The 15,950-nt window shown below is 41.9% G+C and overlaps 1 protein-coding gene across 1 annotated transcript in view; it reads right to left on the bottom strand.

Moving 5' to 3' along the window:
* ppp2r1ba (protein phosphatase 2, regulatory subunit A, beta a) overlaps nucleotides 1–15,950 on the bottom strand; it is a 37,872-nt gene that overhangs the window by 8,056 nt on the left and 13,866 nt on the right. The window contains exons 7-11 of the mRNA XM_007907293.2: nucleotides 15,685–15,799; nucleotides 13,890–13,960; nucleotides 10,690–10,824; nucleotides 8,919–9,092; nucleotides 6,810–6,870 (exon numbers count right to left, since the gene is read on the bottom strand). Coding sequence (XP_007905484.1) covers nucleotides 6,810–6,870; nucleotides 8,919–9,092; nucleotides 10,690–10,824; nucleotides 13,890–13,960; nucleotides 15,685–15,799 — 556 coding nt within the window. The remainder of the gene's footprint in view (nucleotides 1–6,809; nucleotides 6,871–8,918; nucleotides 9,093–10,689; nucleotides 10,825–13,889; nucleotides 13,961–15,684; nucleotides 15,800–15,950) is intronic.

Genomic DNA, 15,950 nt, shown 5'->3' with positions numbered 1-15,950 from the left:
ATTTTCATGGAGTCAGAGGTAACCTTGTGACGTGGGTTGGTAATTGGATGGGAGGCAGGAAACAGAGAGTAGGGATAAAGGGAACGATCTCTGATTGCGGGTCGTGATAAGTGGTGCCCCCAGGGGTCTGTATATATTATAGATATAATAAAAATGTCTTGGATGAAATAATAGAAAGTTTTATATTCAAGTTTGCAGACGATACTAAGCTAGGAATGTGCTGTGTAGATGAGAGTAGGAAGTTACAAGGGGACTGGATGGATTAAATGAGTGGGCAAAGCTGTGGCAGATGGAGTTCAAGGTAGGGAAGTGTGAGGTCTTCCACTATGAACGGAAAACAGATAAAGCAGAATGTTTTCTTAATGGGGAGAACTGTGGAGGAGCAAAGAGATATGGGTGTTCATATCCACATCACTAAAAATTAGCTCCCAGGTGGAAAAAGGTAATCAAAAAGGCGAATGGAATGTTGGCTTTATCTCAAGGGGCTCGGAATACAAAGGGGAAGAAATTATGCTTCAGCTGTATAGAGCGTTAGTCAGAACCCATCTGGAGTACTTTGGTCAGCTTTGGGCACCACACCTCAGGAAAGACATATTGGCCCTGGCGGAGGTGCAGTGCGGGTTCACCAGAATGTTACCAGACGCCAAAGGGTTAAGTTACAGGGGAAAGTCTGCATAAACTTGGATTGTATTCCCGTGTGTTTAGAAGGTTGAGGGGTAGTTAAGGTAGTTAATTTCATTAGTAGTTAAGATGATAAAGGGATTTGATAGGGTAGATGTAGAGGAGCTATTTCCCCTGGGGGGGGAATCCAAAACAAGGGGGAAAAGTCTTAAAATTAGAACCAGGCCATTTAAGAGTGAAATGAGTATCATTTTTCACTCAAAGGGGGGGGGTTCTCTCCCCCAAAAGGCCGTGGATCCTGGATCCATCCACACCTTCAAGAGTGAGGTTGATATATTTTTGGTAGGTCAGGGTATTAAGGGATATGGAGAAAAAGAGGGAAACTGGAATTGATGGGATTAGTTGAGGTACAGATCAGCCATGATCTAATTAACTGGCGGAATAGGCTCGAAGAGCTGAATGGCCTCCTCCTGTTTCTATGTTCCTATGTTGAATGTCTCTGGGTCAATAGGAAATTACTGATCCATTAGAGAGTGTGCTATACGTGAACCTCAGGTGAGAACATGATCAGCCTCAAATGTGATGCCCTTATAGCTAAACAATGCTCCATCCTGTCCATTCACCCACTGCCATTCCTGCACATGTAGAATAGACACTAGGTGTGAAGGGTTTCCAATTCATGTGTTTGTGTCTTCAGTAGAAAATGAGGCAAGAAATTCAGGAGCTCATGAATTGATAAGAGCCCACAATAGAGCTATTTTGAAAACTATATAACAAATACTTATGCCCCCTTCCCCGCCTGCAAAATTATTTGGTTGACATGAAAATGGACGCACAATAACATAATGAATGTGCATAGCAATTACAGTCCAAATTACCGTGGACAGCCTGCATTGATGACCATCGCTTAAAACTGTATTCTAGGGAATTGAAAGCCTGTTACACAGCCAGCATTTCAATATTTCCAAGCCAAAGTATATTATAGTTTTTCATGCATTAGTACAGAACTTCTGTATTATATAGGAATTATAGTAGAAGGAATTACACCACATTCTGCCTTAGGCAAGTCTGCCCTGGGATAACCTTCATTGAATAGCCTAATCCCCTACTCTTGCATGAACTCCCTTCATATTGTTTTTAATCTAAAACACGTCAAAGTCCCTTTTAAATTTTATGGCCTTGCTTTCAATAACAACAGCTTGTATTTGTATTGTCCCTTTCATGTCAGGAGGACGCCCAAGGTGCTGTTATTTCAAGTTTGGATAACCCTTCGTATGATAAATAACACCTAACCTCGCCCACAACTCTACCAATCACATATAAACCCAATTTGTGAAGTTATCGGCTATGAGGTTATCAAGCTATCAGCTAGCTCGAGTAGCTGATAAGACGACACCAAGTCTGAAGTTCCTGGGTTTACAGCACGCAAGGTTCTACTCTTGCTCCTTTCCCCAAGTTGAAAACAGTATAGAGGTTCCAGTAACAATCATCAACAGATTTACACATTACAAGCAACACAAACCAGAGAAAACAAAATGCCTGTTAATTACAGAATGATAAACTGGGCCTCGGTGTGAGTGCTGCTATATTATCTAGTTACACATTCAGGCCAATGTTGGCAGTGTCCTTTTTCAGTCTTTCAGGGACTGCTCACAATAATAATCCTTGCATTTAATACAGAGCCTTCCAAGTTAGGAGGATATCATATTGAAAGTGGAGTGATTGTAATTTCTAGGTAAATTCTGTAGTCAATTTGCCCACAGCAATGATCTACTAATAGCCAATTTTATCCAAGGGATTGTTGGCTAATCCTCTTTTCAAATAGTACCAACCCATCTCAGTTTATAGTTATAAATGCCAGATTATTAGTTCCTCTTACAGCACAAAGTAAAACATTGTGGTGTTGGGCTACAGGAAAAGATTTGAAAGGCAGAGTATCAGATAGGACCGTGAAACAGGATTGAGACGGCATTTTCACATTCCTAAACTTTCATAATAATTGCAGAGTATCAGATGGAAAATTCTTCACCCTCGGAGTTACTTCAAAGTGTAGTAATACGTCAGGGCAAACACAGCAGCTAATACATTGCACAAGATTCAGGAAACACAAAATTCAAGTAACAAAAACTTTGAGTAGACAAAAAACAAGAGAGTGGCAAAACAAACGCACAGGAATATCATTACTAATCATATGAGGACATTAAATGTTTAAAGTAGGATATTTGAAGCGTTTCAGTACACTAAGGGACGTGCTTCCAGAGTTCAAGGATGCTGTGGCTCCACGCAGCTCATTCAAGGTCACTGGAATGTAAGGCGAGGTACGGTAGCTGATCGTACAAATTCAGCATTTTTCACTGGTGTGATATAAAAGAGAGACAGAGGTAATTGAGGTGTCAATGTAATACACTGGGAACTAGCCTAGACAGTCTTCCGGGGGCTGCAATACACTTTCAGGGTGGGTTGTCAAGGGAACAACACCGCAATCCAATTATCCCTGAGTGACAGATCACACAGGTTTGAATTCTGCTCCATCTTAAAGCTACACTTTCATTCAATTGAGGTCAAATCCATACAAGGCAAAGACTCAATTATTAATCCTTCTGAATAAGGAGGTAGGGTTCTTGTTTCAAATGCAAAGGAGTCTAGTTGGGATCTTTTCTTTGCTGTGGCAGAAAGCTTGTTTGTGAAACCGTGGAATGAAGATTTTCCCCGGTGCCTGGGCTTGCGAATGTATAATAAATGTTTTTTTTAAAGTTACAATTCAGGTTTTCACTGTACACACGGTACAACAACTTGAATTTATATAGCGCACTCAGAACAGGTGAGATAAATTTAATACAAAATTCTCAAGATTCTTACTGGAATATTCAACAAGTAAATATAAAACTAGTTTTGCCTTTATTTATTTTTAAAAAGCCTACATTTAAGATGCTGCAAGAAAGGCATTCAGTGCCTTACTTCACAGGAAAGGCGATAGTCACTCTCCAAACATTGACCACTTTCCGAGTAGATTTATTGCTATACTCGTGATCTTACTGCCAATTAAAAGTGAACCTTAGTAACCAGATTCAAAGCTAAATCATCCCTCATGTTAAATCGCTCCCTTGTTCACACAGAATCTGCACACTTTATTCTATGGGGAACACTGAGCAATGTTTTTTGAGTAACATTATAAAAAAACTCTCTCTTGCAAACTGTATTTGTTTTATTAACTGCTAAAACTTTGAGGGTGCCACATTTTTCATTTTATGAATCTCGATGGCATATTAAAACACTATATGCTGCAATAATAAAATGTCACAAGGTATTCCCTGTCTTGTGAGCGCAGGTAACCTCCTTCCCCCGTGCCTCAGGCTATTCCAGTCAGCGATAAACACAGAACAGACCCTCAGATTTCCCCCCCTGAAGGTAACTCACCTTTCTTCACCATCCCATTAATATTCACCTCCTCCCCTCTCCCCCCCCCCCCACCCCATCAGGAGAAATTGAGAGTCTGTTGCTGTGTTAAAAAATCATAGCATGTAATTTTGGTACCTCTACTCATGAAATTTTAAAAATGATAATGTAATAATCCTTTCATTTGATATAGTGCCTTATCACGTCTTTGAGATGACTCCAAAAGAGCTTCACAAAATATACTGTAAAGTGAATTGACCATATTTTGTGGACAAAACGTAGCATGTGGAGTAAGAAAACTTGTCTAATGTTTTGTCCTGCCCAGGAATCAAACCCAGGTCCTTTCACTTGGGAAGTGAGTGCTCTGACCAATACTCTACAGGACTCCACTCCTAAATTAATCCCATCAAATTAATTCTTCCCAGGAAAATAAGCACACATGGCAAAATAACAACTGCCTGACAGGAAGGCTCGAGTTGTCTAAACAGAGACCCTTGAACGAAAGCTGCAGTTTTGCACGTCTCCCCAGCCTTGTTTATGGTTATGCAAAGTGCTGAACTGGAATGGCTCCTCCTAGACTCCGTGCAATTCGAGCCTCGCTCCTTGGATTGCTGCCAGGATCTGTGACACATTCCACACAGAAGAAAGATTTCAAGTTTGCTTTAAATTAAACGATGATAATCAGCCAACGACTGGCCAACGTTTGTCCAGAGCCTGGAATTCCAACCACTAGTCAAAGCAGTGAGCTAACAAAGTCTTTGCTTACATGCAGAGGGAGAAAACACACACACCACAGAACGTACAGAATGGCGACATCTGAGGTGCATTGCTCAACTGCGATGTTGCTCAGTTTTAAATGGAAGAAGAATTTTCTTATGGGAAAGAAAAGTATTTTCAATTTGCCATCACACATTTACCCTATTATGTAGTAATTTATTTTGAAAGTGGGCAGTGATGACTGAGAGTTGGTAAAACAAACAAAAAAGAGGACACTCCAGGTAAGAGACAGATTAACCCACCCTTGTAGTTCCTCTCTGATCATACTGAAAAATCATAAGGTCAGGTAATTGCTGCCTTCAATTAGTGAAAACAGTCTGAAATAGCCTGCTTAAAAGAAGTTTGTACTTATTTGCAACAGCTATTTTGCTCTTCCCAAAGGTGAATAGGCTTGTCACTAATGCTAGGAGACATGTCCTCAAAGCCAATGCCTGGGAGCTCTGATCTCCACCAGAACACAATCACTTAAAAAAATAATAATAATGTGGTCACTCAATCCATGACTGTTTGTGAGAGGCTGCTGTGCACAATTGCCTGCAACGTTTCACCCACAAATACAAAGTCAATCCACTTTCCAATATAATCTGTGAAGTGCTTTGAGTCATCTCAAAGAAGTGATAAGGCACTGTATCACATGCAAGGATTATTATTACAAGTTTCCCCTAAAATAATCGTGCTTTTCGCTTTTCAGATTAGCCAGTCGGGCGGATAACGTACCAAATTGGAACAGATTCAGCAATGCTTCTGTTTTCATTATCTGCTCAACCCACAACGTCATGGAATAGCTTGGGAGTAGGAGAAGAACATTGTGCCAGACTTAAAACATCACAAACTATTTGCTCAGGCACATCAGTGTTATTTTTTATTCTAATTCTTAAAAACAATATTGACATGCTGGCTTCCTGATAAGTGCTAGGACAATCAATTGGGAACAAGGTCTTCAAACTGCGCGTCAATCACACGTCACACACAGTAATAATACTAGCATTCGATATAGCATTTCTCATGTCTTCTAGACGTCTCAAAGCGCTTCACAGAATATACTGTAAAGTGAATTGACTGTATATTTGTGGGCAGCCGATTGTACACAGCGGTGTCCCACAAACAGTCGTGGATTGAAGTGACCAATTTATTATTGTTTTAATTGTAAAACAGTAGGACTATTTTTTCTCTGACAATCTTTCCCATCTGCTGAATGAACTTCAACTCTTCTCTACCTGGGTCCAGTCCCACCAATGCCAGTTGCCCTCACCCAAGTGGTCATTATTCATGTGTGAAGCTTGACAGTGAATGTCAGCAGGCTATTTGACTCTCCCTATGTGCTCATTTTTGTACCCTCCAGCTGAGGAAATCACCAGCTAATTTCTCCCTCCATAACCCAGGGTCACTGAGGTCCTTTGTAGTACCTGGAATGCATCCCATCTTCTTTTTAATAAAATCATTCATTCGTCCTTCAGATGAGCTATTAAACCAAAGTTCCGTCTGATGTTGAGGTGGATGTTAAAGATCCCATAGCACTATTCGAAAAGAGACGGGAGTTTCTCTCTCCTTGTGTTCTAACCAACAATCCCCCAGTTGCAATTGGTCACTCACTCCTGTTTGTGGGACACTGCTGTGTGCAAATTGGCTGCCAAGTTTCTCCCACAAGATACACAGTTAAACCATTTTATAGTAAATTCTGTAAAGTGCTTTGAGAGAACTGGACATGGTGACAAGGTGCTATATTATTATTATTTAGTTACTGAACAATGCCTCCTGCAGTTGTATGTGTTAGTGTTTATCGCAAATGTCCCTCCTAAACATTTACATTGTACGGGACAAGCCCATTGGATTCTGCACGGTCAGTATGCTTTAGTGTGCATCGGCTTCAACCCAAATACACAGATACCATACATTTTGCTAGGTTCAATATAAACTAAATCAAGGTCATGGCACAGAGAAGCAAATAATAATACCATTAAACATAAACAATCGCAGTTCTAATTCCAGGGCTTTTGAAAGCATACAGAACTTACCATGGTCCACAAGCCAAGTCATGCACAAGGAGTTCAGCTTCTCATCAAAAAACTCCACCCCCTGAAAAATAAATTTAAAAACATGTTACTGAAGGACTGCCACTTGAGGAAGTTACTTGACATTTCCGCACTTAATTTCCCAAGGCTCTCCATACCCAAATGGCATACCATACCCAAATGGCCATTTTACACATGTGCACTGTTGTGCGCAATTGGCTACTGCGTTTCGCCCACAAAATATACAGTCAATTCACTTTACTGTAGCGCTTTGAGACGCCTCGAAGACATGATAAGGAGCTGTATCAAATACATATTATCATTATGTAATGTGGAGATGTGGCATTTGAGGTAAATAGGTGCCAGCTGCACCTTCCATTGGAGCAGAAGCTGTTAATGTGCTTATAGAGTGCAACACTGGATACTGGCTGGCACTCTGATTGTATTTTCTCCAGGAGAAAAATCCCCACTTCACCTCTCACCCCATTAATGTCAACGCAACAGCAAGCAAAGCATCCCAGATACTCTGAGCCAGGTAGTAAATCTCTATTTGTCAAATGTTCAGAGATAGTATTATCACAACAGAAGCAATTTTTAGTTAATGGGGGGGGGGGAAGAGTGGTGTTTTGGAGTGCTATACAAACGCTCTGGTGCAGGAGGTATGAGGAAAAAAGCGTTGTTTTCTCTTTCACAGCTACTAATACATCATTCTTTAAATAAATATCAGAGTAGACAACAAAAAGGCGCCCCAATTACCTTAGCGTTCTTGGCTAGGTGATGTACAATGGTAGCTCAGATTTGCACTGCTTGCTTCTTTAAGCACAGGACCAGTTTTTGCTGTGGTGGCTCGACTGTGCAATAGTGCACTAGCACTCATTTATCTCAATTAGCCCTGCTACACATTATATGTATAAAAAGGCCACTTGGGTGTGGTATTGAGAGGTAAGCCATCATTAACAGAAGCCTGGTGTTGAGTAAAGGGTGTAACAATGTCTTGCAGGGCATCATCAGGATGTTCCAAAGTTATGGTAGCTATACTTCCTTGTTTAAGCAAGTTTGAAAATCCTTAAGGAGGTCCAGTTGTGCCAGACTAAACACAAAGGAGTAGGTGGGTGGGGGAGAGAAAGATAATAACCCCTTCCCTCTTCACTGGACATGTCACTTTGACCGTAGTGAAATGACTTCAAATATTTTATTGAAATTAACCAAAACTGACAAGATTCAGCAAAGATAATCTCAAAAGCAGCAAAAATACAGGAAGCAACAAACTCAAATGAACTCCAATAACCTTCCCAGCACCGTCCATTCACAGCACTTTAATAGCAGCTATTTGAATTCAGTGCACCTCATAAAGAAAGCCAGTTGAAACTACTATACATTAGACCCCCAAAGTGTATTGCTTTATAACATTCTTCTTGGTTTTCTCAGATTGTACTTTAAATCCAGGCGAAACTGTTGCTTTCTCTGGGATAATCCAAGTGGGATCGCGCAATTCCAAATCACAAATCCCTCCCGGTATCCGCACAGCTGTACTTTTCATTTTCCCTTGGCCGTGTGTCCACTCCACCCTCACTCCGCATGCCAAGTCTCCTTGTAAATACATTAACCCTGAAGCCCCCCCGAACGTCTAGAGGCTAAAGATATGGTCTTGTACAATGTACTATGTAGACCAGAAGGATGCAGTTTTAATTCCTGACCTGTGCTGAATCAGCTCATAGTTAGAGGTGCTGCCATTTACTGCCATGAACTCGGAGGGTGGGGGGAGGGGGAAAGAGGAAAAAGAAATCAATCAAGTTTCTATTTTTGATCACTATCCAGGAACACCTACAAGTCTAATGGCATTGAAGCCTGCTAAAATTGGGAAACACAATCCTAACCCAGATTTGAATCACTTAAGAGCTACACCCATTAGGAGGTAGGAATTTTTTGGGTGGGGCTGGGGTCGGGATAGAAGACAGAGGAAATAGAGGAAAGAAATCAAAGGCACTTGAATATCTTAACCAACCTTTTTTAAAAAGAGACATTTTAAGAAGCAACAGGTACGTTATTGCTAAGCAAGAAGACCAACACATCTTTAACAAGTGGCAAACACATTTGGAAGCTCTCACATACCAGTTGTCCTGCTAGTAGAGGCATGTACTCAATGATTGCCAGCCGCACTCTCCACTTGGCATCCTCTGCCAACTCCACAATGGCTGGCAGAAGGGACTGCGACAGCTGGCGAATCCCAATAACTTCATTCACACAGTCCAGGTTGGAGATAATATTCAAACGGACTTCAGGACACTGCGAAAGAAAATAAATCTTGTAATGTTATTGTTTAGAATAGGCTGGGGGAGGGGGAAGACAGGGAGATACAGCAAATATAAAGAAACCCATGTACTGAAATTGGTTGAAGCAGAAAGCATCATCATATTTAAGAGGAAACAATGCATATCGAGGGAGAATAAAAGTGTATAGGCGAGGGAATTAGGAGGAGTGGAGGCTGATACGGAGTACAAACACTGGCACGGATTGGTTGGGCCGAATGGGCCATTTCCGTGTTTTAATATTCTATGTCAGGGTGGTCCAAACTTTTGGCTGCCGCAGGCCAGGCTCCCCGTTTGAGAAGGTCTGTGGGCCACCTAAGCAGCATTTTGTGTTTCCTTTCCAGAAACATAACGGTGACACAGCATCTTTTTCATTTTAGAAGGATGTCTCAAAGCACTCGGCACTATCAGCCGGGCACCTGAGCTTGAGGTGAAAGTGGGGAGGGGAAAAGATTACTGAAAGAGTGGTCAAAAAGTTAGGTCTTGACGTGCCTTGAAAGAGGGGAGGGACTGGCCCAGTGCAGAGCTTGCAGAGGTAGGGTGGGTGTGGGGCTGTGGGGGGAGAAGGAGAGAGAGGAGAGGTGGAATGAAGGACATAGAGAAGTTTTTCAATGGGGAAAGAAGAAACTGCACGCCACATCGCTCAGTGTCCGTCCTCGGTTTAAGTAGCTGCAATTTTGAGAGGCATAGATAACAATCACAGGAAATCACTTTAGCAAAATACCACAAAGTGTTTTAAAGTGCAGGCAACTAGTTATGAAATCAACACTATTTACATACATATGCATGGTTGCATTAATGGCCTGCACCTTCCTGAGGAACTCGGGCCCCACTGGAGGAAATCCCTCATCAAATTGGATTAGTATCCGATAAATGATTTTTGGCTGGTGAATGGAACACGTATGCAATCCCAAATCTGAATGGGAATTTTTATCTGAAATCTGATAAGAATTAGCATCTTGAGGGCAAATGTGCTGGAGTTTTCAGTTTGGAGGGTCGTGATGCCAATATTCTGAAAACCGCATTGAGATGTCTCAAAGCTTTGCATAAAATATACTGTAAAGTGAATTGACTGTATATTTTGTGGGCGAAACATGGCAGCCAATTGCACACAGCAGTGTCCCACAAATAGCCGTGGATTGAGTGGCCAATTTATTTGTTATTTTTTATATACTCTGGGCATTTCCAGCCCTCATTTATGCGCTTCCAAAGGAATGTGTACCCCACAACACTGTGCAGAAGAGAACTGGGACAGGGACCAACAATTCAAAGAGTAAAAGGGTGCAGAGAGGCAAGAAGAGTCTGCACTTGTGGGCCCCACTTCTTGGCACTGTCCGCACAAAGTATACAGATTTTAAAGAATGACCTGCATTCACCTCCAGTTTAAGGAAAAGTCAGTACTTGAATCAGTTTTCCTAACCACCTGTGTGAGACAGTCTAGTGTAACAGCATTTTATGTATTCCATTGCAGTGATGCAAGGGTGTGAATGACGCCAAAGAAATTTTTTAAAAATAATGAGAGTGAATTGTTGAATGTTGGTTTCATAGTATCATGTAACGTTTCAGGTTATTACCTCATCTTTAAGCTGAGCCAGGAACAGAGGCAGCAAATGTTCAATGGTATTGTCTTTGCCCAGGATGGTTGACAGGCCCATAATGACCGAGGCCAGGGCTGACTTCACATGTTGGTTAGCGTCAGACACCAGCTCCTAAAGAAAACATTAATCATGAAACAAGGGAAGTCAGGTCCAAAGAACCGAAAGCTGTAGTCTTAACCATTACAATTGTGAAAAACAAATAAACCTATATGTCTAAATATTTATTTAAAACACACTCTCTGCAGGTTGGTAACTTGTTAATTTGTCTTCCATATTTCTACACCCCAACAGCTAATTCCCGTTACCTGTACAACTTGAAGCATACCATGCAAGCATGATTAATTCCAATTGCATCCCAGACAACCTAGAGAATCTGGACCAAAAAGTTCGAGGGTTTGCATCCATTTAACTCCTCATCTTCTAAAGGACAATAACGGGAGGCTCATAAAATTCCTTCCCTGTGGGGAAATTAAGAAAGGTCTCTCTGGCACCCTTTGGTGACACCCCATCCACCCTTTGGTGCCAGAGAGTAATCTGGCAAAACTGGAAAATTATTGTGTGTTATGTAGCCCCCAATGAAATGCACTTTTAACTAAGCACAGAGATGAATTTGACAATACAGTGTCTTGTTTAAAAAGCCCCCTTAAAGCAATTTCCATTGCAAGTTCAAGTAGAACTTCATTCTTCAATAATAATCCTTCCATTTGATATAGCTCCTTATCAAGTTTTCCGAGACATCTCAAAGCGCTTCACAGAATGTACTGTAATGTATTTCAATGGAACAGATCGACCACTATCTCCATGTAATTATGCAATGATCTATCAAGAAACCCCCAAGCACACAAAGCAGACTAAGCTGCTAAAATGTGAGCAATCACCAATAAGGACTGGACCACAACCTAACAGTCAAATTGCCAGATTACTTTCAAGGGGAAAGACACTGGTTAAAGCATCAAAAATGAAATGAGTACAGATTAGCATTCACGAGTTCTTTCATTGAATTTCACCAAACCCACTGTCTCTATAAAAAGCAATGAAGCCCATGGCACTTCTTGATGTGACAATTGTAATTATATTCCGGTTAGATCTAGAAGCAACCCGTGTAAAAGGAATTTAATCTTGTGCCCGAAAAGCTGAATCTCACACGCGACCCCTTTAACAGTCACATGTGATGACTCTCCTCTCTTTTAAAAATGTTACTTCCAAACGTTGCTACGTGGCTCTACTAATTGGTTAAAAATTCCTGTTTCAACCAGTTTCAGAGAATTAAAGTATCGCACAAATGTGCAAAAGTGACTGATTTTGCAAAAAAATCACTTGCTGGATTAATAAATTAGAAATACCTAACAGGGAGGTTTAAATGGTGCAGTTGGGTCAAACAAGTATGGCACAAGGAACTATCAGGCCTGTTTCAATTTAAAAAGATTCTAACTTATCATAAAAAACTGAAATGCTGGAAATCTACAGGAGATCAATCAAAAGAGATTGTTATTTGAAGCGTATCACTCAATCACAATGGACAGCTCCAAACAGCAACCCAATCCCTTTCAAATATAATGGGTTTGCTGGCTTGCAGATCTTCCCAGTTCCTTTCAGATTGCCAGCACCTGCAGCTTTACCATCAACTCTACGTATAATTTAGAAATATTCAGCTCAGAAGTACACTTATATACTCACTACGTGTTGTTCAATTGACACTAAATTAATACCTGCTAATTCCTCTCAAGACAGACACTCTCAAAATGAAACGGACAAAGAGCATAGTGCTGTGACTAGCCAAATCTGGGAGCCTGCCTTCGTATTTACACCTACTCAAGTCATTCCTCACTACAATGTTCTTATGAAACCTGAAAAACAAAATCCCTACATGTTCAGATTCCTTGAAATCATTCAGGCACAACACAAAGCATGCGTAAATGAAAGTTAATTCAGAGACTTCAACCCGAGATTTAGTCCCAACACTAAAAAAAAATCAAACTTTAACTTGCCTTACAGCCATTGAGAGAAGCTATTGTGGATTTGTGCAACATTCACAGCATTAAGAACATTGCAAGCTTTTCAGCTAATGAGGTTTACCAGTTCCCACAACGATTCCACAGGTTTTATCGAGCAAGTAGCAGAGCCAGCCAAATCAAGAGGTTCCTATGCTTCACCCCTGGTCTGTACTGAGTTTGCTGATCTTAGCTGGGAAGCGGAAGGAGGAGTGGGGGGGAGAGAATTGACCTCAACAGCCCAGGTTTATGAGAGTAATAATTGCCAGGGAATCCATTCCTCACCACGGTCACCGACTGCTGTTGAAGTGCATGTTCCTGGATGTCAAGCACTCTGCAATGACCACACATGAAGGGACATTTGGCAAGTTACTACCCCCAGCAGAAGGGATATGATTGTGTTTCAAATGTTAAACAGCTGGTCCCCATAATAACGGGCGTGACATTTTTACAAGCACTCTTCCCTTCTCATAAACACACTGGAGTCAGCTCCCACAATGGCTCCCTTGGTAAAGCCAATGCCTTTGTTAAATCAATCTAAACAAGGCCCCAGGTTTGACCTCCAATCTATATTGAGTTAACATATTTCAGTCAAAGGCCGTTCAGTATGGGGTGCCAGAGAGACCATACTGGGCTCAGGCAAGATCATTACCTCTTCACCCATCAAAGCCGTAAAATAGACCCCCAAAAAATCCAAGGCTCTGAGCTTCCTAATTAATCATCGTGTTTCCCATGTTGATCCCTTGAACTTCGAAAATGCTTCACATGTGCTGGCTGGAGTGAGCTAATCAAACTCTTTTTCACACACACTCTGCAGTTTAGGATAAAGCAAAGCTGGACGAGCTGCAAGAGCATGAGAAACTGTTCCAAAACACACTCCAACATTGTAATGTGAACTCGCTAGAGATTTCCCCCAGCAAAATAGATTGTGCCTTTCGCAAGTTTATCCCTTGTTGCTGACAAGAGCCTCAGACATCTGCAAGTTGTTGAAATCCTAAGTATGATTATCCTGCAAGAGTCTCCACAATTCTAAGCAGCACAAAACCAGGGATGAGAGGAAGCAAAAATAGAGAAATACAACTATTATCATCTCCTGCACAGAAAAGAAACACGGTCCCTTCATCTTCCCAAGTGTATTTTTAAACTGCAAATCACGAAGAAACTTAAAAAAAAGGAGGGGGTTACCTTAACACATGGCAAGATGTGGCTCATGATGACAGACTCTCTGCAATCTGCTGGCAGGTTTTCACAGAAGTCTGTGGAAGAAAAATTAATTAAAGGCAAGGCCTGCTCGTACAACTTCAAGGAGTTTTAGCTCCAGTTCCTAAAATCACACACAGATTTACGAGTACCAATTGTCTTCATTACATTAACTTTCATTAACCCTATACATGCCGTCATTACATCTAGGCTCGACCATGCCAACTTCCTGCTTGCCGGCCTTCCCAACTCTTCCCTCCACAAGCTGCAGATCATCCAGAACTCTGCAGCTGTGTCCTCTTCCGCACCAGGCTCTGTTACCCCATCAACCCCACCCTCGCCCGAATCCACTGGCTCCCCACCCCTCAGAGAATCAAGTTCAAAATCCTCGTCTTCAAATTCAAGGCCCTCCACAGCCTTGCCCCCTCCTCCCTCTCTGACCTGCTAACCCCTTATTAACTTGTCCACTTGCTCAGCAGGCTCTGACCTGCTCGATCCGTCCCACCATCGGTGGTCGGACCTTCAGTCTCTCTGCCACCACGCTCTCGGACTTCAGCCCACAATCCCTTCGCCTCACTCCCTCCCTTGCCTCCTCAAGGCCCTCCTCTTCGACCATGGTTTGGCTACCCTCCCCGATTCCAACCCCCTCAATCGCAACACCCCCGGGTATATAATCCCAGACTGTTCAGCGCCTTGGGATGTCCTCCTGATATGAAAGGTGCTTTACAAATGTAATTTTGTATTGTATTTAATTGCCTGCCTGCTTACTTTTAGCTTAAAATTTACTTTGATGAAGGGTCCTATCATGATCATGAATCCACAAGACACACAAGGCCAGTGGAACTGCTCCCAGCAAAAAGGGAAAAATAATGTCAAAATGCTTTAAGAAGAGGTTAAAGCATTTTGAAAAATACCGATGTTTCTATAAACTCAATCATGTTAACACGTTGAACAACAAATTGCATTTATATAGAGCTTTCACATCAGGAGGACAGGCACTGCATAATTGAGGGTTTGCACCCAAGCTGGGGGTTGGATTTGGGAGGGGCGGGGGAACATGACCAAAGGTGCGGCCAAATAGGAAGGTCTTCAGGTGGACCTTGAATGAGGTGAGGGAAGCCACGAGGCGAAGGGTTGGAGTTCCAGAGGGGGCCAGATAGGTTGAAAGCCCGACCACCAATGGTTGGGCATGCAAGGCAGGGGACGTGAAGCAGGTCGGTGCCTGCCAAGCAGAGGGAGCAGGCGGGTTGGTAGGGTTTAAGGTCACAGGGGCAAGACCGTCGAGAACTCTGATCTTTTGGGGGACGGGGAGCCAGTAGAGCGGGGCGAGATGATAGGCTGTATGTTCTATAATATAATTTAGGTTGACATGCACAAACAGGGGCCATATTTTACCCATCTTCTAAGCTTACGTTAAGCAGTCTAGAAAAATAATAAAAGTATTCCCAACACTCCCCTCCCAATGCCCACAACAAACACGTGACCTTTGAGGTAGGTGGGGGAATCAGGGCCTTGAAATGTCCTCCCAATATGAAGGGTGCTATATAAATGCAATTTATCATTGTATAAATTTGAAGGGGATAATAATAGTAATCCTTGCAGTTGATACAGCGCCTTATCACATCGATGAGACGCCTCGAAGGGCTTCACAGAATATACTGTAAAGTGAATTGACTAGTGTATTTTGTGGACAAAACGCGGCAGCTAATTGCTCACAGCAGTGTCCCACAAGCAGTCGTGGAATGAATGGCCAATGAAATGCATTCGCTTTAAAACTCACCTTTAACCTTATTAGCTGCAGCCGCACGAACTTCTGCCTCGCAGTCTTTCAGAAGGTTTTGGAAAGCTGGGACCAGGTCATTTTTTGTAATTTCAGGTCCCACAGCTTTCTGAAGCTGCCAAGCGAGAAGAATGAAATCAGTGATGGATGCAGAAATTCGAGCGCTAAATTAAATTCAATTTAAATTAATTAAATCATCAGCAGTAATTAATTAAATTATCAGCAATCCATTTACCGACTTACAATAAGATGGCTCTCAGTGGAAA

This window comes from Callorhinchus milii, unplaced genomic scaffold (genome assembly GCF_018977255.1).
Source record: "Callorhinchus milii isolate IMCB2004 unplaced genomic scaffold, IMCB_Cmil_1.0 Scaffold25, whole genome shotgun sequence".
Taxonomy (NCBI): domain Eukaryota; kingdom Metazoa; phylum Chordata; class Chondrichthyes; order Chimaeriformes; family Callorhinchidae; genus Callorhinchus; species Callorhinchus milii.
This window is presented reverse-complemented; position numbering and strand designations above follow the sequence as displayed.